An 18491-nucleotide genomic window follows, 5' to 3' on the forward strand; every position below is an offset into this window, starting at 1 on the left:
TGTAGCAGCTCCTAAACAAGGCAAATGAGTGAAATGCAAAAAATGTATTTCCCATCAGGGATCAATATAAGTCAAATCTCCATTTTGCACTCCCGCTTCGGCCTATATACGTCTTTCCCCTTTAAATTCTCCCGACTGCACTATTTATACCGTTTCCTTCCTCCATCCATCCATTAAATCAATAGGCATACTGCAGATGCTTCTACTCGAGATTATAGCATGAATATCCTTCACAGATTTGTCATGATCTTGAGGTTTTGGTGGAAACACACACACATAAAGCAGCTGTGAAAAGGGTTTAGGAAGGTGCATGTTGTAATTTATTGTTAAGCTGAGTCCATAAAGCATTTCCCTATATCAGAATGTGACAAGTGAGAATTTATCACAGATGCACACACGTTTGCCTCCAACTACGAGCAACCCTCAAACTCTGCTGAAAAGGCATTCTGTAGAAACAAGAAAAGCTGCAGTGCTACCCCAATAAACTAGATATGAATTGAGGGAGCAGATAAATTATGTAAATAGTTTCTGACACACATACTGTCATAAATCCAAATTCACTCATTATCTAGATGTTTCATTTACACTTGGATAAAATGCTATCTTTAATGTACCCATGCTCTCTAAGAATGAGTTAAGTTCACATTTGGGTTCACATTTTTCAAAATTTAAAAACAAATTGGTTATCTGGAAATTCAATGTTATTTAAGTACGGTAGTCCTAAATATTCTGGTAGGTTTTTTATGATAATATTGCAGAGAATTGCTGTAAACCTACAAACTAATGATGCCCTAATCAGTGATTTTTGATTTCAGTCAATTATTTGATCTTTTAGGATAATGCATTAGTGAGAAAATGTTCTTCTCTGATAAAGCTATTGGTTCTGAATCACATAGAAAGCAAAATTATCCCCATTTATGCATCGTTTGTTCCTAACCTTTGGGATTTTTATAAAACTCAAAGTGTATGTTGTTGGCTGATGCATTTATAGAACAAATAGGGTTAAAGATTCTTGATTTTGATGAATGTAATGAACACAGGCTGAAAACAGAAAGAAAGGTCTTCAATTTCTTTAGTATTTGACCTTCCAAACAACCATCAGAGCAGGTCAATTAGACAATACTAATCCCTGGATGATTATTTTGTGCATATCTACTACAATAAAACAGCAAAGGAAGGAAAAAAATGTAAGAAAAACACAAGGAGCTAGGGTGATCATGTATGTGTGCATGTACCTGCTTTCTGTAAAGAGGAACTCGAGGTGGGTCATGTAGACCTCCCACAGAGGGACGGAGTAACGCTTTGCCAGGGATAAAGCAATCCTGTACACGTCGTCATCCAGTGTCCTAGCACAAACATGGAAGAGGAGAACAGACATGGCAATAATCAGATTTTATCCTGTTAAAGCAGAGAGGTCAATTTCTTTTAATTTCTTGCATTACATATATGTTGCAGAAATGTTTCAAACTAGGTTAAACCCCCGGGACATCTTTAATATGATTTTGCTCTATTTACCTTCATGTTGTAAAATGGTACACTTTATAAAACTATTATGGAAATTCTATTTCTTTCACTGTCATTGCATTAAATCTTTTCTATAGTTTTATGCCTGTTTAGTCCAAAAAAGGCCGAATCTTTCTGAAGAAGGAAAACACACAATATGCAGTATTTTGCAAAAATAAACTACAGTGGAAGTTTTTTGGTTTTTTTTATGTGGGTGTTTCAGCCTTGACCAGGTCAAAACTAAATCACAACACTGATTTGTATGCAGTATTTCTTTTTTTTTTTTTTTTTTTTTTTTTGGAATAATAAGAGTTGAAACCAAAAACAAACACTATTTATTTTTGTGACCTAAAATGGTACACTTTTAAAAGTCCAACAAAAATTTAATATTTAAATTTATTTTTCACTTTTTTCTTCTTTAATTCTTTTCTAGAGCTCCAGACCTACCCAGAGATATCCAGAGAGGTTTCCATATTTTTTAAAAAAGTTCTATGTTTTTGTGCCTGTTTTGTCATTTGATTTTTTTGTCCAAAAAAACTGATTTTTGAAGGGGAAAACCCAAAATATATAGTACTTTCAATAGATAGATACCAAAGCTGCTCCTCCTCAAATCATTCCATGTATTTACTGATTATGAAACGCAAGATGTCTTCATGGACAGAAAGCCAAATGCAGTCAAAATGCTTCTGATTCTGGCAAGTCAGAAGTAATCTGCTCCTGGAGTTAAGATATGAGAAGAAATGTATGACAGAGCCTTTTCAAGTGTGGAAGACCACCAGTTTTTCTCTTTTTTATCTCCATGGAGATTTCTCATCACTCGTTGGCTCCACCTCTTCCTCTTGGCTGCAAGGTTCCTCCTTTGACAAGCAGAAATTCCTCTGCCAGTTCCTCTTGCCCCTCATCTGAATTATGACTTTTGCTTAAATTCTCATCACTAAGCCTCTCTTCATCACCATCAGAATTGCAGACTGCTGAAACCATCACTGAGGAATCAGTTCTATACCAATGGCTGTCTCCTGGAGAAATTACCAGCTGGCTAGCTGGCTATCAACTAGCCAACCCTGCAAACCAGTCTAACAGAAGATGCACCTTCATTAACAGGCTATTCCACTCATCTAATAGGACACGGGATTATCACTCTTGATAAAGAAAACATGAACAAAGGCAACTTAGCTTTGATTCTTCAAATTACACACATACACCATGTTCCAAATTATTATGCAAGTGATATTTTCTCAGATTTTCTTATATGGTCAATGCAAATGATGGTCAGTATAATTTTCAAGTCATGAATTATTACAGTATAAATCAAATTTTACTGAACAAAGCCCCCCTTGAGTACAGTATCTTTTTTCAAAAATAAAAAACTCAAAATGCACTGTTCCAAATTATTATGCACAGGAGATTTTCTAAACATTTTATGGATTATAAAGAACTGCAAACGGTCATTCTTTGAATGTGCAGTATTAAGTGGTTACATGTACCCACTGCGACCGTTTCTGCTTGTGAGCTCTGGTTTGGGTGACCGAATAGTAGGTTCATGCACCACAAGCCTCTGGAGGATCCTGCACCTTGAGGTTCCAGAGGCAAAAGCAGCTTCAAATAACTGTTTGCTGCTTTGTAAGGGCATTTTAACAGGTGCTTTCTTAATCCGATGAACTTGTCTAACAGAAATCTTCCTTATTATGCCTTTATCTGTACAAACCCATCTTTGTTCTGAATCAGCCACAAATCTCTTCACAGTAAGATAACGCTTCAGTTTTCATTAAATATCTAATGTTTTCATACCTTGTCATACGGCACTACCCTATCTGATGATTTCCATCAGCAGAGAGATCCTTTCTTTTTCCCATATTGCTTGAAACCTGTGGCCTGCTTAATAATGTGGAACATCCTTCATAAATAGATTTCCTTTTAATTGACCTCACCAGACAAACTAATCAACCCAGCTCTCTGAAATTAATTATAGTGATTCGAAGAGTCCTGACTCACTATACCATCTATCAATTTAATAGCACAACAAAAAATTTAAACTTTATGACACTTAAATCCAATTTGCATAATAATTTGGAACACGGTGTACATACAGGTAAAACATTTTTTTCAATTGCATTCACACTAATTTTTTATATAATTTCCAACACACCAATAATATTTTTGTGGCGTTCAATATTTTTATGGCCACACATTTTGAAAGGTACTAGAACCATGTACCCATTGAAACTTGATAAAATAAAGCAATGGGGCCTGTGATAATTTAAGAGGGGTTGAATGGGGGTCATTACATCTATAACAAGTTCTCCTTGTATTTTAATGGTAGAAACTTAGATTATTTTGGTCTTCTTTTAAAATGATAGGATTGCCATTTTAAAATATGTGGTTATAATGGAAGTGAATAGGACCAAAATGAAACAGAAGGAAAAACAAGTGCATATAACTGCATATCTCTTGTTCTCTACATACCTTACAATCAAAAGTTCAAATAAATTTCAAAAAGAAAATAAAAACAGACCTGACTAAGTTTCATAGAATTAACCTTTAGTATGACAGATATTGTGAATCAAAAAAAGCTGTGAGGCAAGATGTACCATTTTTGACAGGAAAAACCCTTAGGGTTAAGCACACATCTTTGGACATAGTACAACTCCATTCAGAATACAACTACTAAAAATAATTTTCCAGCTGCCAGCTTCACATTCCAAAAACAAGAATAACTAAAAGTTCCTTAAAATAAAAAAAACTTACTCTGTGAGGCCGAGAATAGTGTTTTTCTTGTACTCCAAGTCAGAGCTGAAGCGCTGCACGTCCACTCCCCGGCCCAGGCCCTGCAACACCTGAGCCTGAGTGAAGTCTGTCAAACGCTCATTGTACACGTACAACTGACTGATTAGCTTCTGCAGCTCCTCTGGCCAGGCCGAATATGAGGAGACATGCTGCGTGACCAGTCGAATCAGGTCCTTCGGATCGGCCTGTGGAAAGAAGAAGAGGATTTAATGTTTCTGGATAACACGCGACAGGAATTTTCTCTCTATAGACACTGAGAAGCTGGTAACAGAAGGGTTTAAAGTTTTAAGGCAGTGTACTTTTCAAAACGGAATACCTCAAAACATATTTAAGATAAAAAGAAAAAAATATATTTTATGATATTGCTAGCCTGGTACAAACCAATGCCTTGTTCTACCCTTTGCTTCATAAGGAGGGTCTGGACTCTCGCTTTGTTGAGATATTATTGCTATGACGTGTGTGAAGTGCCAGCTCGATGAAGCTTACCAGAAATTGTGTGCGCTGTAAACAACCCCCTGGGGAGTGGGGCCACGACATCTTTGCTAGCAATAAAATGTCTTATTCATCTTGCTTTGACTTTAATTACTCAATATTTGGAAGCTTAGCGGACATGGTCTGAATGGCTTTGTTCACTTCCTCCGGTGCTATTGCCAAACTACAACCTTGTATAGACAAACTACAATTCTAAAACAGTGCAGAAAACCATTGTGAACTGTTCACGACGCCTTCTGTTTGCCAATTTGCCCAGCTGAAATTTTACCAGAGAAATCCATCTCAATGGGAAAAAGCCCAGATGAAGAACTAAGGGGAGATTTTTAAAAAATGGAGTATAATGAAGGTAATAGCCAGGCTGTTTTTGAAAGTCAAATTTTTTATTTTGACCTTTGCAGCTTTTTATTTATTGTCTTTGTTGCCATTCGGTCTGACCCTGAAAGTATTTTGTTTATAAAGTGATGAAAGTTACAAAAGAAGCAGAAAAGATTACGCTTCAAGACTAAAGTGATGGAATCTACAAAAGAACCAGAAAAGATTACACTTCAGGACTAAAAAGATGTACAATGACAGATTATTAACCATCTCAACTTTAAGAAATTTGAAAGTCATTCCAGAGAGAATTTTTAAAGGACATAGTTCTCTGCAAAAAGTTCAGCTACAAGCTCCTTCATGATTGCCATAGTGGTGATAAAATGTTGCTTGTTTTTTTACTACAATAGCTAAATAAAATAGAGTGAAAATCTGTTTTTGTGGCAGACATCAAATAACACAGTATAGAAAGATCTAAATATTTTTTTTCTGTGTAGATGATACAGGCTGATCCAAAGATCAATAATCCTTTGATGAATAAAAGATTCACTGGTCAGAAGAAAATGGCCTAAAAAAAAAGATACCGCAACAACAGCAACAAAGATATTTCTCCATTATTTGCCAGGTGGTACACTAAAAATGAGGGAATACCCAGCCAGTCGAAACAGAAACTCTAAGAGGCTCAAAACTGTTCATCGAGACCACCTTAAATCATGGCAAGACAGTCACAAAAACACTAACAAAAGATGAATAACTCAGGCTTCAGTGCTCAGTATGACAAGTGTACTACTAAATTAGGGTTCTAGTGACCCAAGATGACCTATGACAAACATTAAGTTGTGGTTGGAATTTTGGGGAAAATCTTCAGGAGTGATAGTTGCATCAACCAACATACTTTCTTTGTCCTGTGGTATTTCCAAAGCCAACTCATTTACCTCCTCTCCCTCTTTTCAGAGTATGCATCTTATACTCTGAAAAAAGCACTATGCAAAAAATCTTTAACACCTACAGATTGAGATCCTTCATTGCTGGACTAATTTCTCTGCTGGTTGTTTCAGGGATGGCACCAAATCAAAGTTTCACAACTTTCTCTGTGCAGTGTGAAAGAAGTTACTGTAAAGATTTTTGAAATCAAACATTAACATCAATAACAGTAATTGTGGCATGTTCATGTCTTACATGGATTTTGAAACCTTACAGTGCGTGCTCAGCTTAAGAGGGTATAAAACTCATTCTAAATGGATCAAACACCAAAAAATCATAATTGATTATTCAACAAAAGCAAAAGCACAATTAAATCCCCTTTAAGCACAGTTCATGCTAATCTGATACATTTTGTATATAGGCTTACAAACCATATCAGAAAGAATTTCACCAGGTAGGACTAATTGTTTTTTTTTTTTTTCTTTCAGTGATGTTTGCTTTTACAACTAATTACAGTATTGAGACAAGAGGTGCAGCACACCATTAAGGTTACGTTTGGCCTAATTAATGCTGACATTAGGAGTTGACTTTAGCAATGCCACACATGGAGCCTGAAACGCCCCATACTGTGAAGTTTTCCAGAGGTCTCAGCAAAACACTCTAATGAGGTTATTAAAACAAATTTTGGTAATTTTCAGAAACTGGAAAAAAAAAAAGAGAAAGAAATAGATCAACGTTTCTCTAATTAGGGTTATGAAGATTTATTCCTGCACATGTTCAATCAGGTAATTTAAAGTGGAGCTTGTTCCTACATGTCAAGAAATTATGGCAAGACGTACCATCATTGCTATGGAGATTCTGGCCTGTGGGGATATTACAGACAGGTTTAAATTGACAGTGTAATACAGCAGGAGGGCTAGGTGAATGTTCTTTCTTTCTTCACCTCCATTCTAATTAAATGAGCTCCCAAATTTCAGTCGTTGGCATCTTATACCATGCTGCCCGGCAGGAGGAGATGGTTTATTTGTTGATCTTATTTGCATAAGGTAATTATAGCTGCTGGAAATGTGGAGCTGTGTGTTTGTGTTTCGCCTTGCTCACACATCTCGTGTGTGTGTGTGCGGGGGTGTACGTGTGCGAATGTAAGCCTAGTGCCAGACTTGGTGGCAGATTCGCAGTTCAAAAGGAGGACAGGAAAGGTTGTGAGAAGCCAAGTTACAAAGAGAAGAATCATAAAAGTGAAGTCAGTGTAGATTATAAGTCAGAAGGAAGAAAAGTCATAAGATGAGAGGGGGGAAGGAAAAGTGGGGGTGGAAGAGTAAGGACATGGGCAATAGGAGAAAAGGAGGGTAAAGGTAAGGCTTTTGTCAGTGGTGGTAACATACTGGACAGACCTATAAAAACAAGACTATCTGTCTGTACTTTAGTCTAAAGTGAACACAGTTATGTTTAAATGAGGAAGAGTCTTTTGCAGTTAACTGAAAGATAAAATCTCATACATATAATTAAGGGGGAAATTAGCACTTGCTAATTTATGTAAAAGAGGGGGTAAACTTGAACAACCCTCAAAGCACAATGACAGATTTGTTATTTAGACAGGAGCAGTGTTGAGAGTTTGTACAACGTAATTATTGAGGAAAGAAGCATTAGAAATCAGCAGCCAGACTGCTGCAACATTAGCAAAAGAAGAGGCCAGAGCTGACAAGATATTTGGTTTGATCTTGTCAACTTATAAAACCAGTTAACAACAATGAAGGTACTTGAAAATGCTCAATGTTATTGTTTTACTAGGAATTCGCTGACATCTGATAATAAACATCTAAAATCAATTTGATTAAGAATTGTTAAGACTGCAGACTAATCTCAATAGAGTATCTGAATGTACCGGTAGTCACATTTCTGCTTCCAGAATGACTTCGGTGGAATTTATAGGATTAATCCTACACGCAGCTGAATTTGAAATTCAGACTATCTTTCAGCATGATGTTTATATGTAACATGGCTTTAATCCAGGTGATTAAGTTCAGTGTACAGTGAGCTATGTAGTTTATTGAAAAATACTGGTGTATAGCAAGCTATATGACTGTCTTGTTCCATTGTTAGTCATTTCACAAATTGACCATGCTTTACCATTCTGGAGTTTTTGTGAGCAACTTTTCTGAATATTTTGTTCCCGTTTTGACAATAATAATGTCAAAGCATAAAATCCAAAGTAATTTTATATAATCTGGTCAAATATAGTTATAAGGAAGCGTGGTTAAGTGACTACAGTAATCATTTGTCAGCAGGAGGTCTGTCAGAAATATCTTGAATTGCTCGAGGTCTAAATCGGTCAGATTTCATATAAAACAATCCCAAGTAGGGACCAGAATTATGTAAATAAGATCTAACATCCAAATCCTTATAAATTAAAGTACAAATAAATGAAATTGAATCTGAGCTTCTATAATGTTTTGCTGCTGTTGTCTCCATAATTCATTAAAAATATACAACATCGTATGGTTGTTTTCCTACAGACCAAGAAGTGAATTTTCTTCTGCTGCTCAGCTGCAGTGCTGATTTTTATACCATGACTCCCTGTAGGAATGCTATTCCCATGGCATCATAATTATTACTTTGCTGGATGTGCCCTAGTGTGTATCCCAGTAGCTTTTGCTACATAAATGTTCCTCCAGATTCTGTTTATCGGCCAACTGCAAAATGTGACGGGGTACCTGTCCAGATTTTCATCTTCCCCATTTGAGTTTGTCACCCTCTGTAGGGGAGCTTCTCGATCTATTCTTTATTACTACATATCTCAATTGTTAGCTTGCAGTTATCAGTTTCAAATGGGTAGAGAAAACCAAGAGTAGCAGTCGTATCTCTGGGATATTCAGGGAGTGGAACCTTTTCCTCTCCTTGGTGCTCTATAAGATTTAAGAATATGCTCTCAGCATCTGCCGTCCCCGTCTGGAGAGAGACGCAGGATTCTCCAACTCTTACCCCTTTTAGGAGAAGGGGCTGAAGTTATTGATCTTGTGAAGTCTCAGGAGTATAAGCTGGTGTCAGGGTCATAAAGCTCCATTCGTGTTGCATCACTTCTACCTTTGTGCTCAGAGTTACATTTTCACCCCTGCACGGAACATCAATTTAAATAAAATGTTTTTGAAGTTCATGTCTTATTAATGTGGCCACTTGAGAAAGGCACACAAATAAGATATCAGCAACAGATTTACTTTCTGCATCCCACAATGGTCACCTTTATTGAACAAGGAGAGTAAAATATAAATTACTGCTTTTTTTTTTTCAATCCAGAGATCAGTAACTTAATTTGTTGTATTACAAGGTTATCTGTTTTCCACAATTATGTGGTTATGTTGCGATCCAAAGAGACATGATAGGTCTGTGTGTAAAACACAGACCTTAAACTGCAAAACAAGTCTATGTGTTAAAAGTAAATATTTTCAGTAATAGGTTATATTGTATTTAACTTCCTTGCTGCATTACATATACAGTTTTAAAAGCAGACATTAGTTTCTTAAAAATAAATTATTTTCTGTCCTTCAAAAACTGATGTCACATGTATATCCAAGACTTGTTATTAAGACTTATGTGTGGTATTTTTCGTCAAAACATTGTGGTTAGGCATAAGTGGCTATTTACAAAATGATACATTTTGAAGTTCCCCTAAAATTAGGCAGAATGACACAAAAGAGAAAAACACATATAAGAAGAAAATCTGTCAAAACAGTGATCGACACACTGATGTTTGAAGGAAGTAACTGAAAAAAAGGCTTCCATGATGAAATACTGCAATGTCTTTCTTTCTCTCCTTTCTGCCATTCATCCATTGCACTGTTTGTGATCTGGATTATGTCCCCTGCTCCTCTGAACACTATTTTCTGCTGAATTTCTGAAAATTCTTTATCTCCTCTCCTTCATTACCCCAGAATCCCTAAAATCCCCTTTTCTTTATACTACATCCCTTTCCCCCCTTTAGATTACCTTCAAAGAAAGAAAATAAAAAACACCTTTATCTTGTGCTTTTGTTTCTCCTTTTTTGTTCAATTTCTTTAAATAGATACAATTTTAAAATATCTTAAACACAGACGTAATCCTCATGGAGAAGAATGTGAAAACTGCTTGAAGGAATTACATTTGCATTAGATAGTGTGTGATGTTGCACTGCTGTGATGTCAGCAGTGTCTAACGACCCCTTAGCTATTCCGCTGATGCCACAGGCTCTTTTCTCCATGTTTTTCTCTTTGCAAAGGTGCTAAAGAATCAATAAATGCAAAAAATAAAAACTTGCTTCTGCCAGAGATTTACTTGAAGGTTAATTTATATATTTTTTCCAGTCATTACATTTCAGTGATGCTGGGAAAGGTCATCATTTGTTGTTTTTTTTCCGAATCACATTTAAATGTCTTGATTCTAACAAATTTTGATTTACTAACACACAGTTGTATGAACCTATGAACAGTTCAACAAAATACAATAAATATTTTGTAGTGCCTAAGATAAAGCATATTGTAGATTGACATTAAACATGCAATTCATGTTTGAAATTTCTGGCACAAAAAAAAGAAGAAGAGAAGATCCTTCAAAGCAATGTAAAAGATTCATTTCAGTTATCACAATATTTGTTACCTTATTAATTGTCTTAATTCTTTAAAAACTGCATGTTGTATTGGTCCTTGTTGCCTGACATTAAAATATACTTAATTCTCTGAGACAGAAGAGCAAACCAATATCATTTTTTAAAAGGCCGATTCTTTTTTCAAGTGTTTAGGTTTTTGCAATTACTCTTTGGATCAACAATTTTTGGATCCTGCAAATGTCAGTTATACAAGCAAATCTTAGAGTAAGGTCTAGCCAAAGGAGAAATAACAATTCTCACCCTAAGAAAGAGTGCAGGAAATCTAATCAGAAAACATAAAAACACATATCTGAACAGAGTAGGAGTCGGAAAACAGCCAAAAGGCTGGGACATAAAATATGCCGAAGGTCGTAAAAGGCAGGGGTTGCAAGGTAAAAATTAGAAATGTTACCTTAGAGCTAGAAGGTCAAGTCTTATCTAGAGCCATTTTGTTTGTAGTGTCCACCACCAATCCAAATAGATAAATGTCTGGTCATTAGTATGTCCCAGCATACAATATTAATGGCATTCTATAATTTAAATTTGCTAAAACTAGCGTTATAGTTAACAGAGCAAACAGTCCACACAGCAAAGAAGAGAAACATATATTTAAAAACAATTTGCTTATTAAATTACAGATTAAAGAGTAATAATATTTTCTGGACAATTGGTTCTCAATGCTGTGTTAATCAGTCATCATGGTGACAAGTTGAAGGTAGCTATTGACTACACAGAAGCTGGGGGAAATGTTCTGCACTTTGGTTTCAGAGTTGTTTTTTTTTACCAGTTATTTTGTTCTGAGTGTGTAGTTCTGTTCTTAGTCCTACGCTGCAGTGGAGCCCCAACATTACTAATCAATAATAATAGATTCTAAGGATCACTTCAAATGTTAACGTGGTAATCATATTGCCGCTGTTTCAAATATTAAAACCTTGTTTTACAGCAGCCGCTCTATTACACACATTGTGTGACATCTCTGGTTTTACTATAAAATATTAATGACCATTCTTTTCAGGAAGGCTATATTTTTTATATCCTCACGTTTAACACTTCTTAAAGAGGAATTGAATTCAGGCTGAATTAAAATCAGTCAAAACGTTTTTAAAACCTGGAGATCAGAAGTCACAAAATTCTGATTGGTGCATCACTTGGTCTGGATTTGTCTTTATACAGAAAGTGAGGTTTTCAGTATACCTCATAAATATAACATTACATTTTAATTTATTTACTTTTAAATGAAAAACAACTGAAGTAGAAACAGCAGATAAATGGACCAAACAACATCAGCCCTCAGAGCCTAATCACAGGTGATGCAAAAACAAAGGTGTTTCATAATTGCAAAGTGGTATATAAAAAATTGATAATAGTGTCATGGTCTAAAGAGTTTTTAGAGATATCCTAGAAAGAGCTCTGGATGTCACAAAGTCACCTTACATTACAATAGGCCTGAATTATAACCTAATGAAAGATAAGAGAAATTAAAAAGAAACATTTTCAAGAGCAGACGGAGAAAAAAATGCAAATTACATAGCTTAACTTTAAATTTAACCAACTTTGTTTGAATGGTAATATAAAGGCTAAAATGAAAGAAATTGCCATCACTAAGTTGTAGTAATGATCTTAATGAGTTGTGTGTATGTCATGTTTAACACTTAGTTTCATGGTCAGTGGCCTCATTAGCACTAATACTGCAATGGAGTATCCAGTATCTGCACATAATTAGTGGAACGGCAAAGGGGGTTGGGGGAAGCAGGCATAGGTTGTAAAGGAATAATCACTTCATAAACAGGCTCAGCTGCACTGTGGGTCATAAAACACCATGAAGGGGAGTGATCACGAGAAAGACACGAGGAGGACAAGGAGGAGCGATTCAGCAGAGTTAACGCCATGGATTTTATTAAAGAATTAGGAACTACTTAGTCTCAACAATCCCAGTCAACTGCAACAGTGCATTAAGAGTGCACATTTGTCTAATAGGGGACTCTTTCCAGTCCCCTATTACAGGGTACCGATGAGTAAAATATTGACTTCTAATGATTATTGTTTGAAAATATGATTTGTACAAGTGTATAGAAACAAGGAAAACAAGGAAATTAAAGTTAGTAGATTAAGAAAGCAACAGCGTAAATGGGAGGTTATTTGGTCTAAATTGTTATTCCGGTCAATTCAACAATATACCACTGTTTCAATGGTCCATCACTTCCAAGGTCAGATCTGTTAATCAGCATTTTAAATATCACTGTGACTTTCACTTCAAGAAATACCTAGAACGAGTGCAGCAATAAAATATTTCTTTATATTAAATTGGTTTTATCAAACCAATTTGTCTATTTAAAGCTGCCTGTTGAAATTAAGTCACAAGAACCTAAAATTTAAAGCCATGCAATAGTTTTATAAACTTTGCAGTTTATAAACTCGTTGTTTTGCTCCTGCAAAAAAACCCACTGTTAAGAAGCAATAATATTTTCTGTAACATTTAAATTCTAGAATGTGTATGTGATCCTTTTGTTTGTGAAATGTTTGTTACCTTTTGGGTGTGTCCTTGTAGCGGCCATCTTGGAACCTACCAAAGAGGAGGCCCGCCTCAAACCCAGCTCTTTTATAGAAAGGCCCATGTTTGCCGGACTTTGATTGGCTGGGCAGTTAATGGAGAAGGTGGGGACAACAGTATATAAGAGGACTGTTGGCTGAGCCAAAAGGGGGGAAGAAAGCTTGAGAAGATGTCATTTTGTCTTGTCTGTGAGCCATGCTGTGCTGAAGGAGGCCTAATAAACCACCTTTGTTTATGCTACAGCCAACTTTGAGGAGTTTTTTTTTCTTCCACACCACACCTCTCAGTGTAACACCCACTTTTTTTTCCCTTTAATTCTAAAAAACAATGTAATATTTGAATAGAGCTCGATCATTTTTAAACAAGAATCATGCATGTTTGGGTATAATGCAACCGTGTGTGCTCTAAATGTACAGCAGCGCACCGCAAGTGACGGAAATCAATACTCCAATAAGTGAGAGAATTGAGGCTGCAGGAGAAGATAAATGTGTTGATAAAAAATCTCCATCTCTTTACTCAGCATATTGCTTACAGAAGAATTACACTCACAGCTACAATTATCTAAGAACATTCTCATAAAACTGCGCCGGAAAATACAAACTAATAGCGTATTAATGAGACTCGTATAATGGCAGGTAAATGTTCATCAAAACCAAAACAAAAAGAGGACTATTTTGTAAACACCACATGCAGAACAGTTATGGCAAAAAGCAGCTTTGTTTCACAAATGAGCACTTTAGCCACTGTAATGAAAACTTCCCTTGTGAACAAGTAGAAAGTGGCTCACTATGCCTTGGGGAGTAATGGAAACTCAGTCTCTGTATCGCTAAGCTATAGGTTTCCCAGTCATGCCTCAGAACTATAACAAGATGAGAAAATTAAGAACCGTAGGCTTTAAAAGCCAATAGAGGGCAACTGAAAGCTGAAAATCAGATGAGTGCCATAAAGAGACCTAAGTGTAAAAGAAACACACAAAAACCTTAAACAGAGGTAAATTTAACATACAGGACAAGTTACAGGTTTGAGGTTATATATTGGTATAAATTATGAATGACAGATTTTCTTGGAAATGGTTTGATTTTATTCTATATAAAGTTAACTTTAACATAACTAAATGATTTTGTATAAAAAACACAGGGAAGGAAATTTCAAGTCAAACAAAATTCAGAAATTTCAAATTTATTTGTAGCCAACTAATTTTGATGCAAATTGTTTGTAGCTGTAGGTATTATTTTTAATAAAACTACATGTATACTATGTGTAATTAACAAAAGCTGTTGTAGTAATATAGATGAACAGAAAAAAAATGTGCAACAAAGCTTTCTGAAAGAATATTAATTGAAGATACAGTAAAAGCACTAGGCTGGTTTAAAATCTAATTTATCTGAGAGATTTCAACATGTTTCTGTGAATGGCAGATCTAGTAGTGGTCATTAAAGCTTTGTCTACATGGCAAATTTTCATAAACAATTAATAAAAAATTTACATCCACACAAACGTATGCAGCACCACAGAAAAAGCAATAGTGGGTATGCCGGACCAATCAGTGGCACTGTAAGACTGCAACAGAACAATGCAAGAAACAAAGAACATCGAATTGGGTCATGTTTGTAATTTGTGAGAGTAAAGTGCATGTGAGTTAAGGAAATATCCCTTCTTCAAAAAATAATTGTTGGTCATATGGTCTCCAGAAATACTGGATCCATGAGAATGCACAGCCTAAATGAGAAAAAACATTTACAGATACACCTAAACTGGAACCTTAAGGCTGGGGCGTAAGTACCTCGGGGTTCAATGTTCAGACCAATAACCTTTACTTTGAAGAAAAAACATTCACTCGAAAAATATCAGACAGAAAGGGAAAATGTATTTTTTCTGTTTATACACAGCTTTATTTTACTAATAGAGAAAGATTATTTCACCTTCTGATTCACTTAGACCACAGGTGTCAAACTCCAGTCCTCAAGGGCTGGTGTCCTGCAACTTTTAGATGTGCTTCTGCTGCACCACACCTGAATAGAATAATTAGGTCATTAGCAAGGCTCTGGAGAACGTATCGACACAAGAAGGAGGTAATTAAGTCATTTCATTCCAGTGTTTTGTACCTGTGGCAGATCTAAAAACTGCAGGACAGAGGCCCTTGAGGACTGGAGTTTGACACCCCTGACTTAGACTATAACGATGTTTTAAATTTAGACAAGAGACAACAGTTTGTCATCATTGGACTTGAGCATCCTAGTAAGTTAACAGCTAATTTTAAAGACATTTGGTCCTTTCCATGATCAGTGCATGTCCTCGTCTAACGTCTTCCACCTGTGTAATACTATCAAAGATAAAGGTATATCCAATGCAAAAAACCTAACTTAACTTGGAAAAAAAATCTGTATTAACAGGAAGCACTCCTAGTAATAAACAAAGAGAATATAAAAAGTATGTAAAGAATTGAGAACAAAAATAAATATATATATATATAGACTTAAAACTACAGAGACGTTTTTGACATATCTACCAGTCCATACAAAGACAGAGCCAGGGAAAATCGACAAAGCTTTCTCAAAATTTCTCAGCGTGACCAGGTCATTGACAGACTAAATTAAATTCACCCAACTGTGTTAGAAGCAGTACATTAAGGTCTTACTGACACTGATACTTTCTGGATAGCTTAGAAATGTATCAACAGAACATTTTTTCCTCTTCAGAGTCAGCAAGTTGCTGTGCTTAGCAAGTTTTTGGAGTTAACTGATATGAAAAAGTTTTACTCCTTTTTAAATTCTTCCATATTTTTATCAAGTTACAATGACAAACTTCAATATATTTCAATACAGTATGGTGCGAGTTCATATTCAGTTGTTTTATTATTTTTACCTAAAAGTACAATCTGGTGCAAACAATTAATTATAAAAACTCAAAATTTGTTAATAGAGTCTGCCTGTGTGTAATTTGATCAAAGTGTAAATCCTGTGGCCTGTGAAGGCATAAGAGGCTTGTTAGAGACCATTAGAGAATAAACAGTATTATGAAGATGAAGGAACAAAGCAGACATGTCCAGAAGAAGGTTTCGGGTATGTTGACCGGAGGATTATACTACAAGATAAGATCCCAAGCTCTATGCATTTGACAGCTTTATTCAATCCATCATCTGAAAGAAGAAAAATGGCACAATGGAAATCCTTCCGATCGACAACATGCATGTATTCCTAAACTTGCAGCCCAAGGGCAGAGAGCATTTGTCAAAGAAGCCAAGAACTCTACAATAGCTGCAAAGATTCATAGTTCATGTGGGAGGATCTGTTGATAAGACAACTATTGACCATGCCCTCAGAGGTATGCCTTTTATTGAAAGTACGACAAAACAGCCGTACTGACAGAAAACCAGAAATGGCTTGTGCCATTTTGAAGAGGAAAACAAAAATTAAACATTTTAGAATTAATCCAGATGACAAAGTGTGGAGAAAAAGTAACAATGTGGAGACATCAACCCAACAGTGAAACATGACTGTGGCAGCGTGATGATGTTAGCTGGCTTTTCTCCAGCAGACAAAGGGAGCTAGCTAAAGTCAAAAGATGGAACAAACACAAGGCAAATTTTAATTAAAAACCTGTGACAAGGCTTGAGCACTGATGTTCATAAATGCTCTTCCAGTTTGACTAAGTTTGTGCAATGTTACAAAAATGAATAAGAGTAAAAAATGTGTCTCTAGATGTACAAAGCTGGTTGAGACACGACCTCCAGGAAGAGAGTTACATTGCAGTGAAAAGTGTGAATGATTGATTCTCTTAATTCTGAAATGATAGTGCTGCAGGATATTGACGTTCACTAAAAATGACAAAACATTTTGCTATAGCATTCATTATGAATATGTATGAGAGTTAAGTTTCTATTGTGTTGTTACTGCATGTAAAGTAGATTCTCTGTAATCGCATGTAGCTACTATACACAATTTTAGACTGCAAATTCATCTTAAATGAGTGAATTCTTCATTCTAGCTTTCAATATTCTTTCTTTTCTGGGAGCTTCAGTTTGAAAATCACTTTAATATATCAGCAGAATGCTATGAAAACATGCTGCTCATTGAAGCTTTAAAAACACACCTCAAGTAAATCCTCAGAGGGCTCTATTCCTATTTGCAAATAGATGATTTCAGTAGCTTGAGTGTTTGGTGTCTTATTGACTGGGTATGAAATTATGCGATAGACACTGGAGAATTGAAAAGGCACAAGAGTCATTCACACAGTGTTACTGCTCTTCAAGAAGAGAGTGGGAAACACTCGGAGACAGCTTGACACACCACAACACACACAAAACAGACATCCATCAGCCGCTGTCTCAGGAAAACAGATCTTAGACTGAAATCAACACCAAAATGTTAGCCTGCAGGAATACTTAGACACTACAAACATCCAAAAGCATGCACACAGATGTTTCATGCCCATCCATGTATCAGAAAACATTTGGCTACGTGGCACATTTTCTCTTCTGCTAACCCAATTTGCAATGCAAAGCAGAGATTGCATAAAACATAAATACACCCTTCCATACTTATCTGAAATTAAATATCACAGAATGTAAAATGCATGACACTTTAAAGATAAGAGAAAGCAAGAGAGCTTCTGAGAGAACAGTACAATGTATAGAGCATGTACTGCTTAGATAGTAATGTGAATAGAGAGGACTAAGACTTGACAAGTCATGCAGGATAGTAGGGGACAAAAAAGTTACTGAACAAAGAAGTGAAGAAGTGGTTAATACAAAAAATGCAACACAATCAAAAAGAGGCACCATGAAAACTATTGACAATTTTTCAAGCTTAAAGGTGTCTGCCCAATGCTTGTTCAATAGGACACTGTTCTGTTTTTTACTGGCTAGATGCACTGAATCAGTTATCATTTTTGTCTTGTATTAGTGGTTTCCTGTGTTAGTCTCCATTTTCACATCAACAAAAGAGCTGTATCCCTTTCATTCCCTCTACCTTCAAATTATTTTCCTTTAATAAAAACAACCAGCCACCTTGTTTTTATTTTTTGTTTTTGGGGGGGTTTCTTTCATGAATTTGTCCAGGTCAGGAAACTGGATGTTCTCCTGAAAACATCCAGGAGATGTTTTCTCAAGTATTTATATACTTAAGAATTTTTTTCTTTGTTTTGCTTTTTATGTTGGAGAGATAGGGTAAAATAAATATAGCTATGTGGTACTAAAATCAGAAATTGTTTACAGTAACATTTATGAGAAAGAAGTGTGAGATGTAGAAGGAAACATACCAGTTTTTTCTTGTTGCAGACATTTTTGTGTCAAAAGAATTTTTGTGA

General features: G+C 35.7%; 1 protein-coding gene across 1 annotated transcript in view; it reads right to left on the reverse strand.

Annotated features, from left to right (window-relative positions):
• Positions 1-18491, reverse strand: part of nbas (NBAS subunit of NRZ tethering complex) — a 165563-nt gene that overhangs the window by 60194 nt on the left and 86878 nt on the right. Inside the window, exons 42-43 of the mRNA XM_028040395.1 lie at positions 4249-4472; positions 1236-1346 (exon numbers count right to left, since the gene is read on the reverse strand). Of these exons, the coding sequence (XP_027896196.1) occupies positions 1236-1346; positions 4249-4472 (335 nt within the window). The remainder of the gene's footprint in view (positions 1-1235; positions 1347-4248; positions 4473-18491) is intronic.

Source organism: Xiphophorus couchianus, chromosome 15, assembly GCF_001444195.1.
Source record: "Xiphophorus couchianus chromosome 15, X_couchianus-1.0, whole genome shotgun sequence".
NCBI lineage: Eukaryota > Metazoa > Chordata > Actinopteri > Cyprinodontiformes > Poeciliidae > Xiphophorus > Xiphophorus couchianus.